General features: G+C 32.5%; 3 protein-coding genes and 2 non-coding genes across 7 annotated transcripts; 3 read left to right on the top strand and 2 right to left on the bottom strand.

Moving 5' to 3' along the window:
* The first annotated feature begins 1298 nt into the window (after positions 1 to 1298).
* Positions 1299 to 3561, top strand: LOC110739845. Of its 2 annotated transcripts, none has more exons than XM_021920329.1 (2): positions 1299 to 1547; positions 2543 to 3561. In XM_021920329.1, the coding sequence occupies exon 2, from the start codon at positions 2554 to 2556 to the stop codon at positions 3382 to 3384; it is 831 nt and encodes a 276-aa protein (XP_021776021.1). In that variant the 5' UTR covers positions 1299 to 1547; positions 2543 to 2553; the 3' UTR covers positions 3385 to 3561. The 2 variants fall into 2 exon arrangements, with proteins under 2 accessions (XP_021776021.1, XP_021776020.1); XM_021920328.1 differs by having other exon boundaries at positions 1300 to 1557.
* A 1949-nt stretch (positions 3562 to 5510) lies between these two features.
* TRNAP-UGG lies at positions 5511 to 5582 on the bottom strand. The gene has a single exon. It is a non-coding gene; the product is annotated as a tRNA-Pro (tRNA).
* Positions 5583 to 5681: 99 nt separating this feature from the next.
* LOC110739844 (O-methyltransferase MdmC-like) lies at positions 5682 to 13163 on the top strand. 2 transcript variants are annotated; one of them, XM_021920326.1, is made up of 3 exons: positions 5682 to 5778; positions 10683 to 10843; positions 12194 to 13163. In XM_021920326.1, the coding sequence occupies exon 3, from the start codon at positions 12292 to 12294 to the stop codon at positions 13150 to 13152; it is 861 nt and encodes a 286-aa protein (XP_021776018.1). In that variant the 5' UTR covers positions 5682 to 5778; positions 10683 to 10843; positions 12194 to 12291; the 3' UTR covers positions 13153 to 13163. The 2 variants fall into 2 exon arrangements, with proteins under 2 accessions (XP_021776018.1, XP_021776019.1); XM_021920327.1 differs by lacking the exon at positions 5682 to 5778 and having other exon boundaries at positions 10523 to 10843.
* Positions 13164 to 13707: 544 nt separating this feature from the next.
* TRNAR-CCU lies at positions 13708 to 13780 on the bottom strand. Its single transcript has one exon. It is a non-coding gene; the product is annotated as a tRNA-Arg (tRNA).
* Positions 13781 to 13866: 86 nt separating this feature from the next.
* Positions 13867 to 16802, top strand: LOC110739835. The gene is made up of 9 exons (XM_021920317.1): positions 13867 to 14052; positions 14194 to 14397; positions 14562 to 14697; positions 14908 to 14978; positions 15100 to 15136; positions 15239 to 15300; positions 15438 to 15547; positions 15838 to 15943; positions 16505 to 16802. The coding sequence occupies exons 1-9, from the start codon at positions 13941 to 13943 to the stop codon at positions 16597 to 16599; spliced, it is 933 nt and encodes a 310-aa protein (XP_021776009.1). The 5' UTR covers positions 13867 to 13940; the 3' UTR covers positions 16600 to 16802.
* The last annotated feature ends 174 nt before the right edge of the window (positions 16803 to 16976 follow it).

Here is a 16976-nt window from a genome sequence, read left to right as displayed (position 1 = left end):
CTTTGAGGTTTTAGCTTAAGGTGATAAACTTGTATTTTCTCACGCATTGACAACCACAATCTACAATTACTATATTATGAGAAAATACAAATTTATCTTTGTGATAAACTTGCAAATATATCTAAGGTTTGTTTGTTTTTTTTTTTTTTTTTTTTTGTCACTTCTCAAGTTAAAACAAGGGTATTTTCACCATTTCTAAGAAGAGAAGCTTTAGAATAACTTCGAAAGAGGTCGGAGAATTCAAGATGACAAAGCAGCTCATGAGCATTGTGGCCACCATCAATGGTGAAATTAATATAAGAGGGAAATCACACTAATAGTGAAAAACAAATACCTTCCCTCTATACGTTGTTTGGATTGAAGGAAATGGAGGGAAATGAAGGGAAAAGGAAGGATGAAGTATCTTTCATTTAGATAACAAATGAAGAAGGAAAAAGATTAAAGGAGAGAGAAATACATGGATTAAATTGTAAAAAATTGATCTTTTTAACAATGGGAAGATTTGGAAGGAGAACTTATCACTTTTCCCTCCCCTTCCTTTCCCTTCCCTCCTCTTCTTTTCCTTCCCCTTTGTTCATCCATACATCCCTTAGGGTTAACCGTTCGCTTAATTTCTATACTTTTTCTTAAGGTTTTCGTTGTATTTGGTGACGTAGCTACCAAAAATGGTGGTTTTGGGTTTTGGTGTTCTCCATTGGAGCAACTTGAAATAGAAAACAAAGAAGATGAAGGTGAGCTAGGATTGAAGGAGGAAGGTGTTCTCCATTGGTGGGTGGGGATTGGAAGAAGAAGGAAGAAGAATATGAAACCATGGAGGTGGGTCACGATGGGGGAGGAAGAGGATGAAGATGATTTTTTTTTTAATTTTAAATTTTTAGAATGTTTATCTAGAAACTTAGGCTTTTTCCTGGACTCTCGTTTGTCTAAATCAATAATTACTCTTGTAATCAATGACAATAATAAGTGTCCGTTAATACTTTCAGACCTCATATTGGTACAATATTTTACCAACACGAAATTTAAATATACACAATGGACTATTGTCGATAATTATTATTGTCGATAATCTAAAAATAACTAGTTTTTAGGAACGGACGATGCCCGAGTTACTGCATTATTTCTATGATAAAAATCTTTATTAATATTTAATTTTTATTAAATGTCATGTAATATGGTAATAATTTAATGGCTAACACCTTATAATTTAAACTTAAAACTGTAGGTTTAAATCTTATAAGAACCACATAGAGTGAAAATCGGATTTAAATAAGGGAGTTGCCACATGGCTTAAAAAAAATAAGCAGGTTCCTCCCCTCCTATATTATTCTCCATATCTTCAATGATTCCCAATTACATAATCAAATAACAACAAATCTATTCAAAATTACAAATTGCCAATATTGTGTGAGATATCCAAATTACGCCCAACGACTCCTCTTTTTCTCTCTCAATTAAAGCTACCAGGAAATCACCATTGAAGTTCACCTACAAATCATATTCATATCTCAACCTTGAAGCTCCACCATTGTTCTCTCTTCATCTCTCAGGTTCTTTTATGTAATTCCCTCTCCTTTTAATTCTCATACTTTTCATTTTATTTCTAAATTCATCATTCAGTTTATAATGCCTTTCAGTTAATTTCAATTTGCGATTTCATTCAACATTTTCTTGAATTTTTTGTATAATATATGATTAAACCCTAGTATAAATTATACTTGTATGTCGTAATGTATATTGATTATTGAATCAATCAGGATCATTATCATTATTGTGTATCACATCATCTTTCTTGGTTTATGACTATGTATTTTGGTCTTACTTTGGTAAAGGTTGAGATCTTTGAATTTGATTTCCATATATCATGTTTTCAACGTAGTATTTCATTTGACAACGAAAACTCGAAACACTCAAGAGTCAAGACCCTCTTGTTTAGGTTACTTTCTGCCTGTTGTAGCTGATTTGCAAATTGGGGCTTCTGCAATAGCGTTATGAAGACAATATTCTAGTGTAGGAGCTGCTCGTTTGCCAGACATATCATCATGATATTTTAGTCTAGGTTTACATTGTATCTTCATGGTCAAGCTTCTGCTTGTTCTGAAATTCAATGTTGAAAACTAGATACAATGATATCGATTCTTCTTCTATTTACTTGGCTCTTTTGCTTATTGTATCACACTTCTATTTTCTGATTTGTTTATCACGGGGGCATGGTAAAAATGGGCAAAACCGCTACTTGAAGTAGCGGTTTATCCCAAAACTTGTTTATCATGGAGATTGATTGGGGCGGCCTCCTCCTTTATGCACTCATGGAGTCATGGGTAGTGTACTTTGTATAACTATTAACATGCTTTGCATGTGTTTTGTTTTCCATCTTTTACAAAGATGACTCCTGCTTGTTATTCTTGTGATGACTAATAGTTGCTGGCACTGCTAAATTTTGCAAGCTATAGGTACCTCTTGATTGTTGAATTTGGCGCAACTATGCTACAATTTGTGTTCGTATCAATAACTACTGGTCTGATTATGAAAAATCATTATGCAGCTCTGTAGGATATGTTGGGATCAAAGTGGAAGCACTTGGGAGAACTCAAAAATAATGCTATGGAAAACACTTCTAATATTACAGTTGATTCGGATTTGTGTGGAGAGGATGGTTGGACTATTGTTAAGAAACAGAGAGTTAACATTCTAATACCCCGTCTTCCCAGTACTGAACAGTCTTCAGTGCCTGATCTTGAACAAGGTCAGCTGCGTGGAAGTTTGTCTTGCAATATGACTAATAATCCATCAGAGCTTCCGCTGGAGAAGCCTCTGAAGGCAAATTTTATTGAGGGAAATGATGGATCACTGTCTTTGTCTTCGAAATCAAATACTCAATCTAGTGCAAAAGTTCATTCCCCTGTAGATAATGCAGTAGCAATTCTGAATTCACGAAAGCCAGTTTTGAGGAGACTGGCTTTGGAGGACCAAGTAGGTGCTTCGAGATCCTTTTCTGGAAAGACAGAAAATCATCTGAAATTTCGTAAAACTTCTCCAAAGCTTGTCAGAACTTTCATGCAACCTGAGCTCTCTGTTATTTGCACACCGTCTATTACCATCAAATATTTCAATAAGAAGACGCGGGCATCAAATCTTGAAAGAAACATAATAAGTGCGGGTGGATTGGGCAAGTGGCTTTCTTCTCTTGGACTGGAGCAATTTGAGGGAATTCTCCGTGCTAAAAATGTCAATAAATTTCAGTTGGTAGATCTGTCTATGAAGAAGCTAAAGGATATGGGTGCTCATGCTGTTGGACCTAGAAGAAAGTTGATTCATGCTATAGAGTGTGTTTGTCATCCATACAGTTTTGAACCTTTCAAAAAATTTCAGAGTCAATTGAGATAGTGATAGTAACTCAAAGCTCATGTACTCTACGCGTATGTTGACGTTTCTATTTCCTGGCATATTGTGTAGTTGGGCAAAAAATATGCTCTATGAAGCTGATGTATCCAATGGTGTGTATACAAGTATTACAGTAAGATTTAAGCAAGTTCTACCCAATATGAAGCTTATTTTGTATTACTAGAATCTAAATAGTCTAATTTTGCATTTAACTCCATTTAAAATCAATCAACATTTAGTGCTGTGTTATCATTATACTACTACAATTTTAAGACCATCTTAGCCATACATGGAGTCATTTATATTTAGAAGTACTTGCCACTTTTATGAAGCATATATGGTTATATTATTAGACTATTAGTAGTTTACTACTCATTCTTGCTGCATGGTGCCTTCGGTTTATTTAATCGTTTAGGTGATATTTTGCTCTAAAGCTTTTACTGGTGTGTAGCAATATGTTTACGCACAGTGGACTCTTTAGGTCTCACCTTAGTATAAGGTTGTGGTTGCACCATGTCATTTATTTACAGGTATCTTTTGCGTTACGAATTTCCCCTCCTTGGCTATCAGATTCTGCAGTTTTCAAATGACGATATGCGCTGATGCGCTTGATTAATACTATTGCCTGCTACTTGAGAGCAGCCTGCATAGCATAGGATTGCTCAAGTGCAATCCACTTATTGCACGGTTATGCAGTGATGATGAACTGCATTACTAACAAATCTGAGCAGGACCTCCTGATTTTTAACAGCATTCTATGGAGTTTGTATCAAATGTTATATGTGTACAATCTATTAACAGTAACTTTTGCAGAAATTCTTGGTCAGGCACTCAGGCATATGATACAATTACCTTTTATTTGGCTATCTTATTTATGTTTAGGCTAGATTACCCTGGACCCTGGTAATAAAAAAAGGCTAGAATATAAAAATGTAATAGATGACACAGCAAAAATAGGAGCATTAGGAGAATTGAACTCGGGACCTCTTGCACCTTAAGCGAGAATCATACCACTAGACCATATGCCCAACACGTGACAACAATTTTGTATCACGCATACTGTAAAATTCTAAATCCTTGTTTTTTTTCACTTTTTCTTCCATTTTTGCATCAATGTTCTTGATGTGGTGCCCAAGACATTTATTCAATCTTATAACGCTCTTGAATGACTAGTGTTACTTGTTTTTTGTTCCATTTTTGCACCAATGTTCTTGATGTGGTGCCCGAGATATTTATTCAATCTAATAACACTCTTGAATGACTAGTGTTAATCGTTTGAATTTTAGTTCTAGGTCTTGTAATCTTTGCCTCAAACAAATAGTCTAACTAAAGTAAAAATTAATTTAGTTGTCAGGATTCCGAAAACTCAACTCAACAAAGCTAGTAGCCCTGACTAATCTGGAGTACCATGATATCGAATGATGTATAATGTATTCATTATGCTTATTGCTTACTATACATGGATTGTGTTCTTGCATTACTCAGTCATATCAATCAATAACTATTTATACATAAATTAAAGATTTGATGTATCCTTGACAACTATGTTTGAGTATTTTTATAAAATAATATAGTGTATTAGAAGCTCCCAGAAAATAATATGAATATTAAAAATTACTTAAAATAAAATATTTGATATATTCTTCCACAATAAATATTAACAACTACGGAGTATAAATTTAAGAAAAAAAAATAAAATCGGATTCTTAAATGTGACATATTGAGTGTAACGTACTACGTTTATTACAACACCAATTTACTTTCTACAAAATTTAAAATAGAAATCTATTTACGGATTAAATACGTATTACATAGTTTTAAGAAATTCATTTGGTTAATAAGGAAAAAAAAATACCAATTTGTTGGTGAAATATACAAAAATATATAAACATAGTCAAATGCGTATATTAAAATACCTATCTGACTAAGAGGCTCTTTCATAATAAATTCATTATAATATTTTAGATAATTTATGTTCTTTTTAATTAAATTTAGTTTAAATTTAAGAAAAATTATCGCGCATAGCACGGGACCTAACCTAGTAATCATATAGAATACAGTCCAAAGAAGAAAGTAAAGGAAACACTCGGAAAAAAAACGTTTAAAAATAAATTGGTGAATAAAATAAAGGGGCATTCCGAGAATCGAACTCGGGACCTCTCGCACCCAAAGCGAGAATCATACCACTAGACCAAATGCCCTTATTGTAAAATTATTAATCTTGTAATTCCATAATTTGTATAACACTAACAAAATTTGACAATTTTTTGTTCTATTAGCATTTCTTATCTTTGAATGAAATTAAATTTGAGCAACTGTTATACTCCAACATTCACCGTTTCTTCTCTCTCCTCCCCGAAAACTCACTTCTACGTGGAGACCCGTCGAGAATTTCAAGTAAGTAGTCTTCTTACACTTTTCAGAACTATTTTCTTCGGGTTATTTTTGTTCTTTTTTTAGGTTATAATTTCTCGAATTTTTTTTAGCTAAATTGAATTGCTACTGTATAGTCTCCAACAGAAGTTTGCTCTATCTATCCTTTTCATTTTTTTTCTTTTTTACAAATGATATTTTTGATGATTTATTGCATGTTTAGTTCAAATTATCTTATCTAATTTTGGTGAATGTATTTGTCTTTAATTTGTTGCTTGTAAATTGGTAATTGATTGCATTTTCACTTCGTAAGGTAGTGTTATAGCCGTTTCTAATATTTTGGTGGCCCGGGGCAAAATGATAATACTTTTGTTGAATAAATTATTTATTTTTATAATTATAAATATTTATGTAATTTGTTAATTCATAAATAATGTTAATTACTTCATCAGTTATTTTAATTGCATTATTTACACTTTTCCACTATTCACTCACCTCTTTTGAATTTCTTTTGTGATTTAACCGTTAGAATATTATATTTTTAAATATCATATTTTTAAATTTTTATATGTAATAATTTATTGCATTCACCCCTTAATTTCGTGATTAATCTATTTATTCTACGTTGGAATCCTTCTTTGACTCAACTCATTCTATAAAAGAATATTAAATTTACTTGTCCCAATCTATAAATATGAGTGAGTAATAAATAATAATCATGTTTTATAAATAATAAATTTAGCTCTTTCTTATTAAATTGAATTAAGGTTACATTAATTTTTTTTTGTTACTTATAATTAAATAATTACATGATTCAGTTCACTTTTAATAAATGTATCATGTAATAATTAAATTATCACTTTTTATCATGCTTGTAAACAGGTTATTAAATAGAATTTATCAAACAATCTAAAAATCATAATCTTCTTATAATGATGTCACTTCAATTTTCAAAGTATATAAAATACCTAATATGATACTATGCGAGTATTAAAAAATTCATACATGCATACATACTAAATAAAATTATGGTGAATAGTCACAACCACTAAAAATCATCTCACTCGAATTCTTCTATATCGTAAGAATAATTATTGTTAAAATAAAATTGCATGATTAAAATAATCTAAGCCTAAAACAAGTAAAAAAAACCTTCTCATGTGAGAAATAAAAACTTGTAGGAAAACTTCTGAAACGACTACTATTATCAGTAACACATACACATCTAAATCCCTTCTAATTCAAAGTGGAATCTCGATTTTGATAACTTTGATATAAATAATTACTATAAAAAATAACATTTATTAAGATATCTTTATTTAACTACAATTATAATAAATTATTTTATAATAAATTTAGACATTTAATGCAAGAAAAATAATCCCTCCATTTTTTAAAGTGCGCATCACTTTAATAGGCATAATTTTTAGGAGATTGACTTGAATTCATATGCACAAAACAATTGATACATTGTATAAAATTTCATAGTATCAACTAATTATATTAAATATACGATCAAAATTTTTAAAGGTAAAATAATTTTATATATCAACAAAAATATATATTAAAGTGTTTCAATTACTTTAGGATGTTATTTTTTTTTTGACAAAAACTTTAGGATGATTAATTTTGTAGGGTACCCCTCCGTTTCTTTTTATTGGTTATTATCATATTTTAAATATTATTCTTAATACTTCCTCCGTTTCTTTTTATTGGTTATGTTTAGATTTTAAACATTATTCATAATACTCCCTCCGTCCCAAAATATATGAGACGTTGGACTTTTTTCACTATTCATGTATTAGTTTTGATCATAATTTTTTACTAACATAATAAAAACTTATTTTATCATAAAATATGTTGTTAAATAGTTATATATATAAAGTTTTAAAATATAATTTTTAAAATAACTTTCATTAATATTTAATTATATACAAATAAAGTTAAAGTAGTGCATTGACATGTGTGCAATGCTGACTGTGTCATGTATTCTGAGATAGAGAAAGTATTAGATAATCTTCAAATTTACTCACAAAAGTAAAAGAGTCATGTGAGATTTTGATTCATCTCAACGAATGCTCTATTAATATTCAATCGTTATAATTTTAAAAAGTATGTAATGAATAATAATCAAATAGGTGTATTGACAAACGTGTAAAAGTCAAAATGTATCCAATAAAAGGGACAAAGGGAGTATTATACTTTAGATATAGGGTAATTTTGTGAAAATTTAAGAAAATTTTACCACCAACAACTACCATTAAAATGACTACTTTGAGAACAATAACTACCATTTATTTATTTATTTTTTTTGTAAAAAAAAAAATCTAACAAAATCTACCACAAAAACCTTGAGTAACACAAGTACATTTAATTTCTTGGCAATAATCTCCAATTGAGGGGGCTAAAAAATCGGCCGTTTCGACGATGAGGGAAGGAAAGAGGGGCGGTTTCATTGACCTGAGAAGGGAGGGGCTATTTTGGGATGGGGGAAGGGGGGTGGTTTCGATGGTGTAGGTGGGTCGCCCGAGTGGTTTTAGGGGTAGGGAGGAGCCAACCGGCTGTTATCGGTAGTTAGGGGAGGCGGGCGGTCGAATTTCGGTCGAGCTGAGGGTTAGGGCTAAGAGGAGGAAGGATGGTGGATGGGAAGAGTTTTTAATTTTTTTTTTCTTGTTTTATAAAAAAAAAAAAAAATTGGACCAATTATGTTGTGACACATCACACATGGTTTTTACAAAATAATATTCACCCTTTCTTTAAGTTACTGGTAAATCGACCTAGTGGAAGAAAATCAACCCAAAAGTTCATAGTGCTCCATAATAAATGTAAGTTGGGATTATTGAGAGTAAATCGCTGAAAGTTCGGATTAATAAATTAAAGTGAATTTTTCTAAAAAATAAAACTTAGATTTTGGAAGCACCCAATATAATAGATTGAATAAGCGAAGACAAGTCGAATTCAGGGTTAATTGGAGGATGAAATGGAGTCGTTTGACTCTTGGAATTGCCCTTTTTAATCTTTTTAATTTTAATAAAAATGTGTTCCTTTAATGGAAGTGGTGTTACTTATGTTTGTTGGGAGATGTAGCAAAATTTCAATTTCAGATTTACATAAACCCTTGTTGAAGGAGGATGGTAGTAGGTGTTGTTAAACCCATTTATATGTGATAATGGTAAAAGTCATTACAACATCATAACCTTGTATGAGAATATATACTTCCTACGTCCCACAATATAATTTCTGTTTTCCTATTTTAGAGACCCAAAATATTGTTCCTGTTTCTATTTTTGAATAGTATGTAAAGACCATTATACCCTTATTTTTTTACTTTATTCATTGAACTTCCTAACTTACCCTTAACTTATCCACTTACATTGTAATTTTTTCACTTTCTCTCTCTAACTTTTGTCTATAATTGTACTTTTCACTTTTTTCCCCTTAAATTATCCACTTGCCTTGTACTTTTGTCTAGCTTTTTTTTCCACTTCTCCTCCCATTTCTTAAATATCGTGAAAAAAAACACAATAGGAACTATATTATGGGACGGAGGGAGTATAAGATATGGTTTTGTCAGATCGCAAGAAATGTGATTGACATGTATGAAGCAGATCTCAAGAAAATTTTATCCATTTGAATTATTGGGGTCCCTTAGGGTAAGGCATACTGATTTTGGGTTGTCTCCTTCATTTCAGCAACATTCATAGACTTTTAGTTGTATGTTAGAAAATACCTTGCACAACACGAAACATTATCACCATCTTCCCTTATTTTATCAATTGTCCCATCGCATGTTTAAATGTATATTGGTAAGCCTTATATGCGTTGTCTTCACTCGTTGTAATAGCTTAAAGGAAAATATCGTTAATGACCTTAATTAGTATTGTGTAATAGCTTCTTATGCCAATAGTAACTTATGTTACTTTACTGTCCTTTCGTTTGTTGTAAACTCAGTTTAATTAATGTAAGTTCAGCTTTTTTTTTTTTTTTTTTAAAAAAAAAATCTAAAAAACTTACAATGAATTGATACAAGCTTTGGTGTATGGAAATATTAAAAACTAGGTTAGGTCTCGTGCCATGCATGCCAATTTTAAGAAATTAATATCAACTGTTCAATATAATTGGTTATTATACAATAATAAAACAAAAAATCTAAAAACACTATGGACAATCTTTGATTAAAATATGAAAGATAAGTGGATATATCTAATAAGTATAAATTGAATAATTTGATATTCTTAAATACAAAGTAATAAAATCGTCTATTAAGTAATTGAAATATTGATGTGTAGATATTGTATTCAAATATATAATTATATATAGTATCAACATGTTTTGGATGAGGGCAATAAATAATACTGTAATATTGATCTTCATGAGATTTTTGTGTGTGTTTATATTAACATTATGAAATATAGTCTAACTAATTTTTATATATTAAGGTAGTAAATAGTAATGTTTCTATAAATAAAATGAAATAATTTAATACAGTAACTCATTTTCACTTAGAGAAGGGAAAGATCGGGATTATTATCATTCAAGGGGTAGTAAATGTATATGCACTACTTTATTGTGAATTCTAATCAATAAATAAACAATTGTAGGGGAAAAAAATATAAATACTCTCGTGTAGTAAATCATTATATGTCGCAAATCATATTAATATTTTCTATTATAGTCATAAATGTTTGTGTGAAAAGGTAAAACAAATCTTTTATATTTAAAGTAATTATCTTTGTTATTTAAATATATAATAAATTATTTTCGTATAAGATTTTATTCTATAATTGCAATTTTTAAAAAATAAAATAAAATTAAGGACACACCAAGAAATTACACGTGTTTAAAACATGTTTACTTAAAACCTTTATAAAGTCCACCTCTCTCATAATTTGACGAGCATATAAAAATTCGTCCCATTTATTTATCAGATCCATGTTATAGCTACGGCGGGTCATGGCTTTTAAAGGCCTCATTCCTATTTCCTACCTCTCTGGGTTATTTCATTGAAGCGCACTCAACTCAACGTTCTCCATTGAAGCGTTCTCCGTTGAATCTAATTCTTGTATCCCCCATTGAAGCAGCCTCTAAGGTAAGTTGTTTGTTGTTATTATCATCACATCAATTTCACAATCTAGGGTTTATATTTGATCTAATCTAATTTAATTATCAGTGCTTTAAGTTTAGGGTTCATAAATTCTTAGATTATGAAACATCATATCCAAACGAACAGAAAATTATGAGCGTAATTTGATTATTGAATCAAACATCCCTAAAATTATGTATTTTTCGAGATAATTCAATATGAAATTAAATCTCTTTTCCCTGGGCCTAGGGCGGCCGCCCCTCCTTCCCTGCCTCAGGGACGGGCCTGGGTAGTGTTTGTAGGATTTTTGTAATTTGTTTTTTGGGTTATAGCCTTATTGTATGTTTTGCTCAATCTCTCCCTCTCTTTCCTTTCCATCCCCTTCTTTATACTTCCCTCAATTCAGTTTCCCTTCATAATTGCTATCCAAACATAGGGGTTTGGTTAACATAGGAAGTGAAAATTCTCATGTACTTCTAATATATGGGAATTAAATTCCATAATCAAATTCATGGGAATTTCTTATAATTGTTTGGTTGGTAATGAGAGAAGTAAATTCCCATGGGAATTTCAACTTACGGGGGACTAGGTAAGTAAATTCCTACATTTTGTGAGAATTGAAAATTCCTAGGAAGTTCTACTTCCACCATTTCACCAAATTTTATTCAACCAAACAACTTATCCATTTTGCAATTCCTAGGAACTTCCAATTCCCATGATTTTTTATGTAAACCAAACAGCACCATAGTGTAAGTGTGTGATTGGATAGAGTGATTTAGAGGGAAAGGGAGGGAAGTGAAAGAGAGATTCAAAATCCCTTGTTTTGATATGATTTTGGGGAGAGTTATAGGAAGAAAATGGTGGGATCCAATTTTTTCTTCTCTCGCTCCTTACAATGTTGGAAAGATTTAAAAGGATAGTTTAGCTCTCTTGTTCCCACCTCTCACATTCTTTCTTTACAATCTCCTTCCATTCACAATAGCTATCCTCCTATCCAAACATAGTGTAAGAGTAAAAAAGAACTTTTTGTAACATTTCTAAGTTGATTATATTTGCATGACATCAAAAAAGTTGAAACGAATTAATGATGGAAAGAGGAAAAAAAAAAGAGAAACAGTGGCATTATTATTGTTGACCAATGCTTGGCAAGCACGGTAAAGAAAGTCATAAAATTTTTTTATACTCTTATGTGTTCTTCTGTTTTCTCCTTGCCTATACTTACATTCGACTTATTTACTGATAAATGGCGTGAGGTTGTGATCCTGGATGATGAGGTTGGAATTTTCTGATTGAATCTCTAATACAAAGGAGTAGGAGATAAGTATCTGAAGATGACCTTTAAAATTTTATTGACAGGTGCAAGTTGGCTAGATCCCAATTCCCAAATGAGGATGAAAGATGCAAATGTGAACGTGTAATGTGTTATAATTAGACTTTCCAACTGATAGGTCAGCATGTCATACAGCTGCTGCTGTGTAAAGCCTGTGCCTGCAGCTTCTCTTCCATTGTCTAGGTTTTCTATTCCCCAAAACCTATCTCTTTCACCAACGACAACCAGAAGGAATTGCGTCATCAGATTCAGCCCTGACAAGTCCTTGCACTTTGTCAGATGCTGCTCCACGGATGCCTTTGTCGTTGTGAATGATAACAAGTATGGGAACAAACAAGTTGTTAGCTTGACTCCGAGGCTCTATGATTATGTCCTGAGCAATGTCCGAGAGCCAGAGGTGTTAAGGGAACTACGGGAAGAGACTGCTACAATGCATGGCAGCCAAATGCAGGTCTCTCCTGATCAAGCTCAGCTCCTTGCTATGCTTGTCCAGATTCTCGGGGCAAGAAGGTGCATTGAGGTTGGAGTTTACACCGGTTACTCATCCTTGGCTGTTGCTCTGGCCCTTCCAGAATCTGGTTGTTTAGTCGCCTGTGAGAGAGATGAAAAGGTTCTTAAAGTTGCTAGAAGGTTCTATGAGCGAGCTGGGGTTCTTCATAAGGTGCAGATCAAACATGGTCTTGCCATAGATACTTTAAATGCCATGCTTTTGAACGGAGAAGCTGGCAGCTACGATTTTGCATTCGTCGATGCAGAGAAGAAAATGTATACGACATACTTCGAGCTGTTGTTGAAGCTTGTGAGGGTTGGGGGTGTTATTGTGATTGATAATGTACTTTGGCACGGTAAAGTGGCCGATTCCTTGGTGAATGATTCCAAAACTGCTAGTCTCAGGAGTTTCAATAATGCTTTATTTGAGGATGAACGCGTAAGCATCAGTTTAGTACCAATTGGTGATGGCATGACAATTTGCAGAAAAAGATGATAATTTTCCAACATTTTTACTTATACTCTAGAGTTGCTCTATATTTTGATTCTCCTGATTTTTCTTTCCTGCTGAACTAACCATTATTATTACCGATATAATCATTATGGAAAATCGGTACATTCACCAAATAATTAGAGGAAAATTGATGGGTTGTACTATATATGGAAAGATTTCAAATGAGAAGAACCTTTTGAAACCTTCCTAATTAGGAAATGGGAAGAACACATACGATCAAATGGAGCACAATGTGTAATGAATCAATTACGAGTACGTCAAACCAAGTGTTTAATGAATCAATTACATGAACGTCAAGCCAAAGTGTTAATGAATCAATTACATGTACGTCAAGCCAAGTGTTTAATGAATCAATTACGTGAATGTCAAGCCAAGTGTGTAATGACAGACTAGCTTAAACTAGATGATTTCAATTTTTGGTGATTTTGTCAATATGTCACGATCATATTGATAGAATTTTAATTCATATAGTTTGTCAATTTATGAGAAAAATGGTCAAAGCATTAAAAATAAAAAGTGTCGGAAACAAGCGCAAAACGCGCCAGGTAGGGGTCGAACCTACGACCTTCTGCTTAGGAAACAGACGCTCTATCCACTGAGCTACAGGCGCTCTTAATAATAATTTGATAATATTAATCAAATTTATTCGAAATAAACGATATACTTCTAGATTCCCGCTAAAACAAATTTAAACTTCTTCGATTCAGAGCAACCTTTACGAACTGAAAGAGGAGAGAGAAAGTGAAGAATTCAGAACAGCAACAACAAAAATGGAGGAAAACATTAACAATTTCAATAAAAATCTAGCAAAATTTTGCAATAATCTTCAATCTACTTCTAGTGCTTTCAGACAATCCCTTGATCGTCGTCCAATTCCTCTCGGTATAATACCCATTTTCTCTCTCCTCTTTCTACTGGTTTTACCCTAATTTCTTCAGATTAAGTATTGATTTTATGCTTAAATTGCTAAATTATGCTGTAATTCTTCGATTTTGATGTTTAATTTTTGTGGGTGTTGCTCAGATTCGGCGTCGACCACTTTTATGCAATCCCTAAATCGTAGGGTTTCGGCTTTAACGGGGGATCTTAATTTGCTGGAATCAATGTCATTGGGAACTGTGTCGTTTGAAGAACTTCTGGGTCACTGCAATGAGATTTATAAATTAAATCATTCTCATCTTCTTCACCTTCATTCCCATCTTCAATCTTTGGGCTACATTTCCCAAAGTAATTTGATTATTTTTTTATTGAATATGTGTGTATCTTTGTTTGTTTGTTTTTATGGTGGAATTAGGGTTTTACCCAGATGATTTTTTCAGTTTGTAATGCAGATTGAGTGTTCAGTTGGGTATTAATTGGAATTTTGTTATGTGGGTTGATTTTAATATCAGGTGATGGAGTTGATGACCTTGAAGAGGATTTTATGGCTCAAAGTAGTAGTTGTAGTAATCCTGATCCTGAACCAGAATCACCGTTCCCGGCTTTACGTTATAGGTCTACCGCTAACAATGTGGATGCTGGTTCTTTGTATCCTTTCAATTCATTTTTAGTTTTTGTTTCCTATAGTTATGTGTGTTTTCATGATTGATTTTCGGGCTTGAATGTTTGTGCAATTGTGCAACTATTATCTATCTACGAGCTTTTGAATTTAAATGTAGCTTAAAAACTTTCAATTTGTTTTAATTATTTGTAAATATATATTGTGGTGAAGAATCGTTGTCCTTAACGAGTTTCAAGACTTGAAGGGTCTCCCAGCTTTCGAAACCTTGGATTATCTGAGATTAGTCTGGCTACACTTGCTTCTGGAGGTTAGTGGTCCACCATGCTTATCGTTTTGGAAAATTTGCTAATAGAAAATCTAGCATGTCCAGGCATTTGAATAGAAAGATAATGACGAGTTGCTTGTCTTTGCTTCAAATTTCTGTCCAGGGGTTTGCAAAAGTAGTGTGCCTGATAGTCCACCAAAGTAAGTTTGCTATCTCTTGCTGGCTCGTGTCAACAATTATTGGATTTTTGTCATTTAGCTCAGTAGAAAAATTATGTTCTACTTTATAATTTCAATAAACAGGTTACATCATAGGTTCGAGGTCCAGAACCAAGATAACCCAAACATCCTTAATACAGTTGCTGGTAATGTCTCAAACCTGTCAGATTGCTTCATTCTAACTGTCTTAATAATGCCGTAAATACTTTTCTGGAGAAAGAATTCTAAGGTAAAAACATATTAAAAAATCTTGACAAGTCAAACACCTTTCCTTTCTATACAGAAGAAGAGAGAGATGAACCCAAGTTACGTGAAACTTCAAATATGATACTTGTTTCAAATGAAGACTATGAAAGTCTGCCTTCTTACATGAAAAGTGTGGCTCCGTGGAAGGTATGGTATTTGTTATATACTTCTCATTGCGGATTCTGCTACATTGTGTACCTGACCCTCCATTGAATTGCCTTTGTCATTTGTTTGTGGTGTAGCTTTGAAGCTGAATTTTTTTTTTAATTTTTTTTCCCCCCCCGATAAGGCACTTAGCTAGTTAGCTTTGTCATTTGCTTGTATTGTAACTCCAAGCTTTACATTGCACAAATTTTTATTGATCTCAGGTTGTGTAACTTTTTCTTTAGTCTGGCACACCGTCTCCAAATATATGTAAAGTTTGTCATCTTTTGCAGGATCTACAATCTGCAGTTGATAAAATGAACTCATTCCTAAGCAAGAAGGGAAATAAGAAACAAAACACCTTCTTCCATCCTGAGGAACTTGAATCAATGGGATTAGGTAATTCATTTGATTTTTCTTTGATTTCTTTTCTCAAGAGTACATGTTAATGTCAATCATCCTCTGCTCATATCTATGTTTGGTTATGTCATTCATTACTTTGGTGGAGCTGCAGCAGTTTTGCAAATTCATTCAACCATGTTCTTTTCTTCTCTGCCCCAGCCCTGCATGGTGGTTCAGTGGATTACTTAATAGCTATAGTGTCCCCAATAGTGAAGCTTCACTGAGTGTCATTGGTCTTGAATTGAGTCTTTTGTATGACCTATAAACAAAAGTAAATTCTGAATTAAACTCTTAAATACTTCTGTTATCTACCTTTCATATAAAGCCCTAATGTTAAAAACAGCATGGTCTTTACCCAATCACTTTTCAAGGGATCACTAGCGCAGCTAGTCCTCTAAACTTCTCTCATGATTAGTAAGTTTTGTTCCAAAGCTAGGTCTGTGACAGGATTAAAATACATATAGCTAAAATTGCAGTTGTAGACATTCACAATTGTATGACTAACAAAGTTCAAATTAGGCACTTTGCTTAATCACTTCACCTTTAACCTGATTGCAGGGACTAAAGGAAGATCGTATGTCCTGCTCCTGGTGCGCATGAAGCGGCTGAATGTTGAGACTAATAATGGATTGATATCTTATAGAGTGCTGTAGAAAATCTGTCACACTTAATATATATATATAGGGAGGTGTTACAAGTATAAAACTGAAAAACACTCCAGTGATTGGCCTTCAATGGTTCCATAGCCTGCAACTTGGTGACTTCTGCTGGCTATATTCTGGTTTAATGTTTTCACAGAATTGTAATATCCGCAGAAAACTGTTAATTTCATAAGGTTGCTGCCCTGTTTGCTTCACCTTATTCTCTCTCTTTTTTTTTTTTTTTTTTTTTGATGAATTTACACAAAATAAGAAAATTTTAATTACTTTTGAAGTAAAATTTTACTTCAAAAGTAATTAAAATTTAGGAGTGGTTGATCTATATTTGAAGATTAAATTCTAGTTAAAGTTGAGCAAAAAGACTTATGAAA

The sequence above is a fragment of the Chenopodium quinoa genome, unplaced genomic scaffold, assembly GCF_001683475.1.
Source record: "Chenopodium quinoa cultivar QQ74 unplaced genomic scaffold, ASM168347v1, whole genome shotgun sequence".
Taxonomy (NCBI): domain Eukaryota; kingdom Viridiplantae; phylum Streptophyta; class Magnoliopsida; order Caryophyllales; family Amaranthaceae; genus Chenopodium; species Chenopodium quinoa.
The sequence above is the reverse complement of the archived record's forward strand: the minus strand, read 5'-3'. Positions and strand labels throughout refer to the sequence as shown.

Coding starts and splice junctions, on each gene's coding strand:
- LOC110739845 (XM_021920329.1), top strand. CDS start 2,554: ATGTTGGGATCAAAGTGGAAGCACTTGGGAGAACTCAAAAATAATGCT.
- LOC110739844 (XM_021920326.1), top strand. CDS start 12,292: ATGTCATACAGCTGCTGCTGTGTAAAGCCTGTGCCTGCAGCTTCTCTT.
- LOC110739835 (XM_021920317.1), top strand. CDS start 13,941: ATGGAGGAAAACATTAACAATTTCAATAAAAATCTAGCAAAATTTTGC. Junction 14,698..14,907: donor AATGTGGATGCTGGTTCTTT/GTATCCTTTCAA, acceptor ACGAGTTTCAAG/ACTTGAAGGGTCTCCCAGCT. Junction 15,548..15,837: donor AAAGTGTGGCTCCGTGGAAG/GTATGGTATTTG, acceptor CATCTTTTGCAG/GATCTACAATCTGCAGTTGA.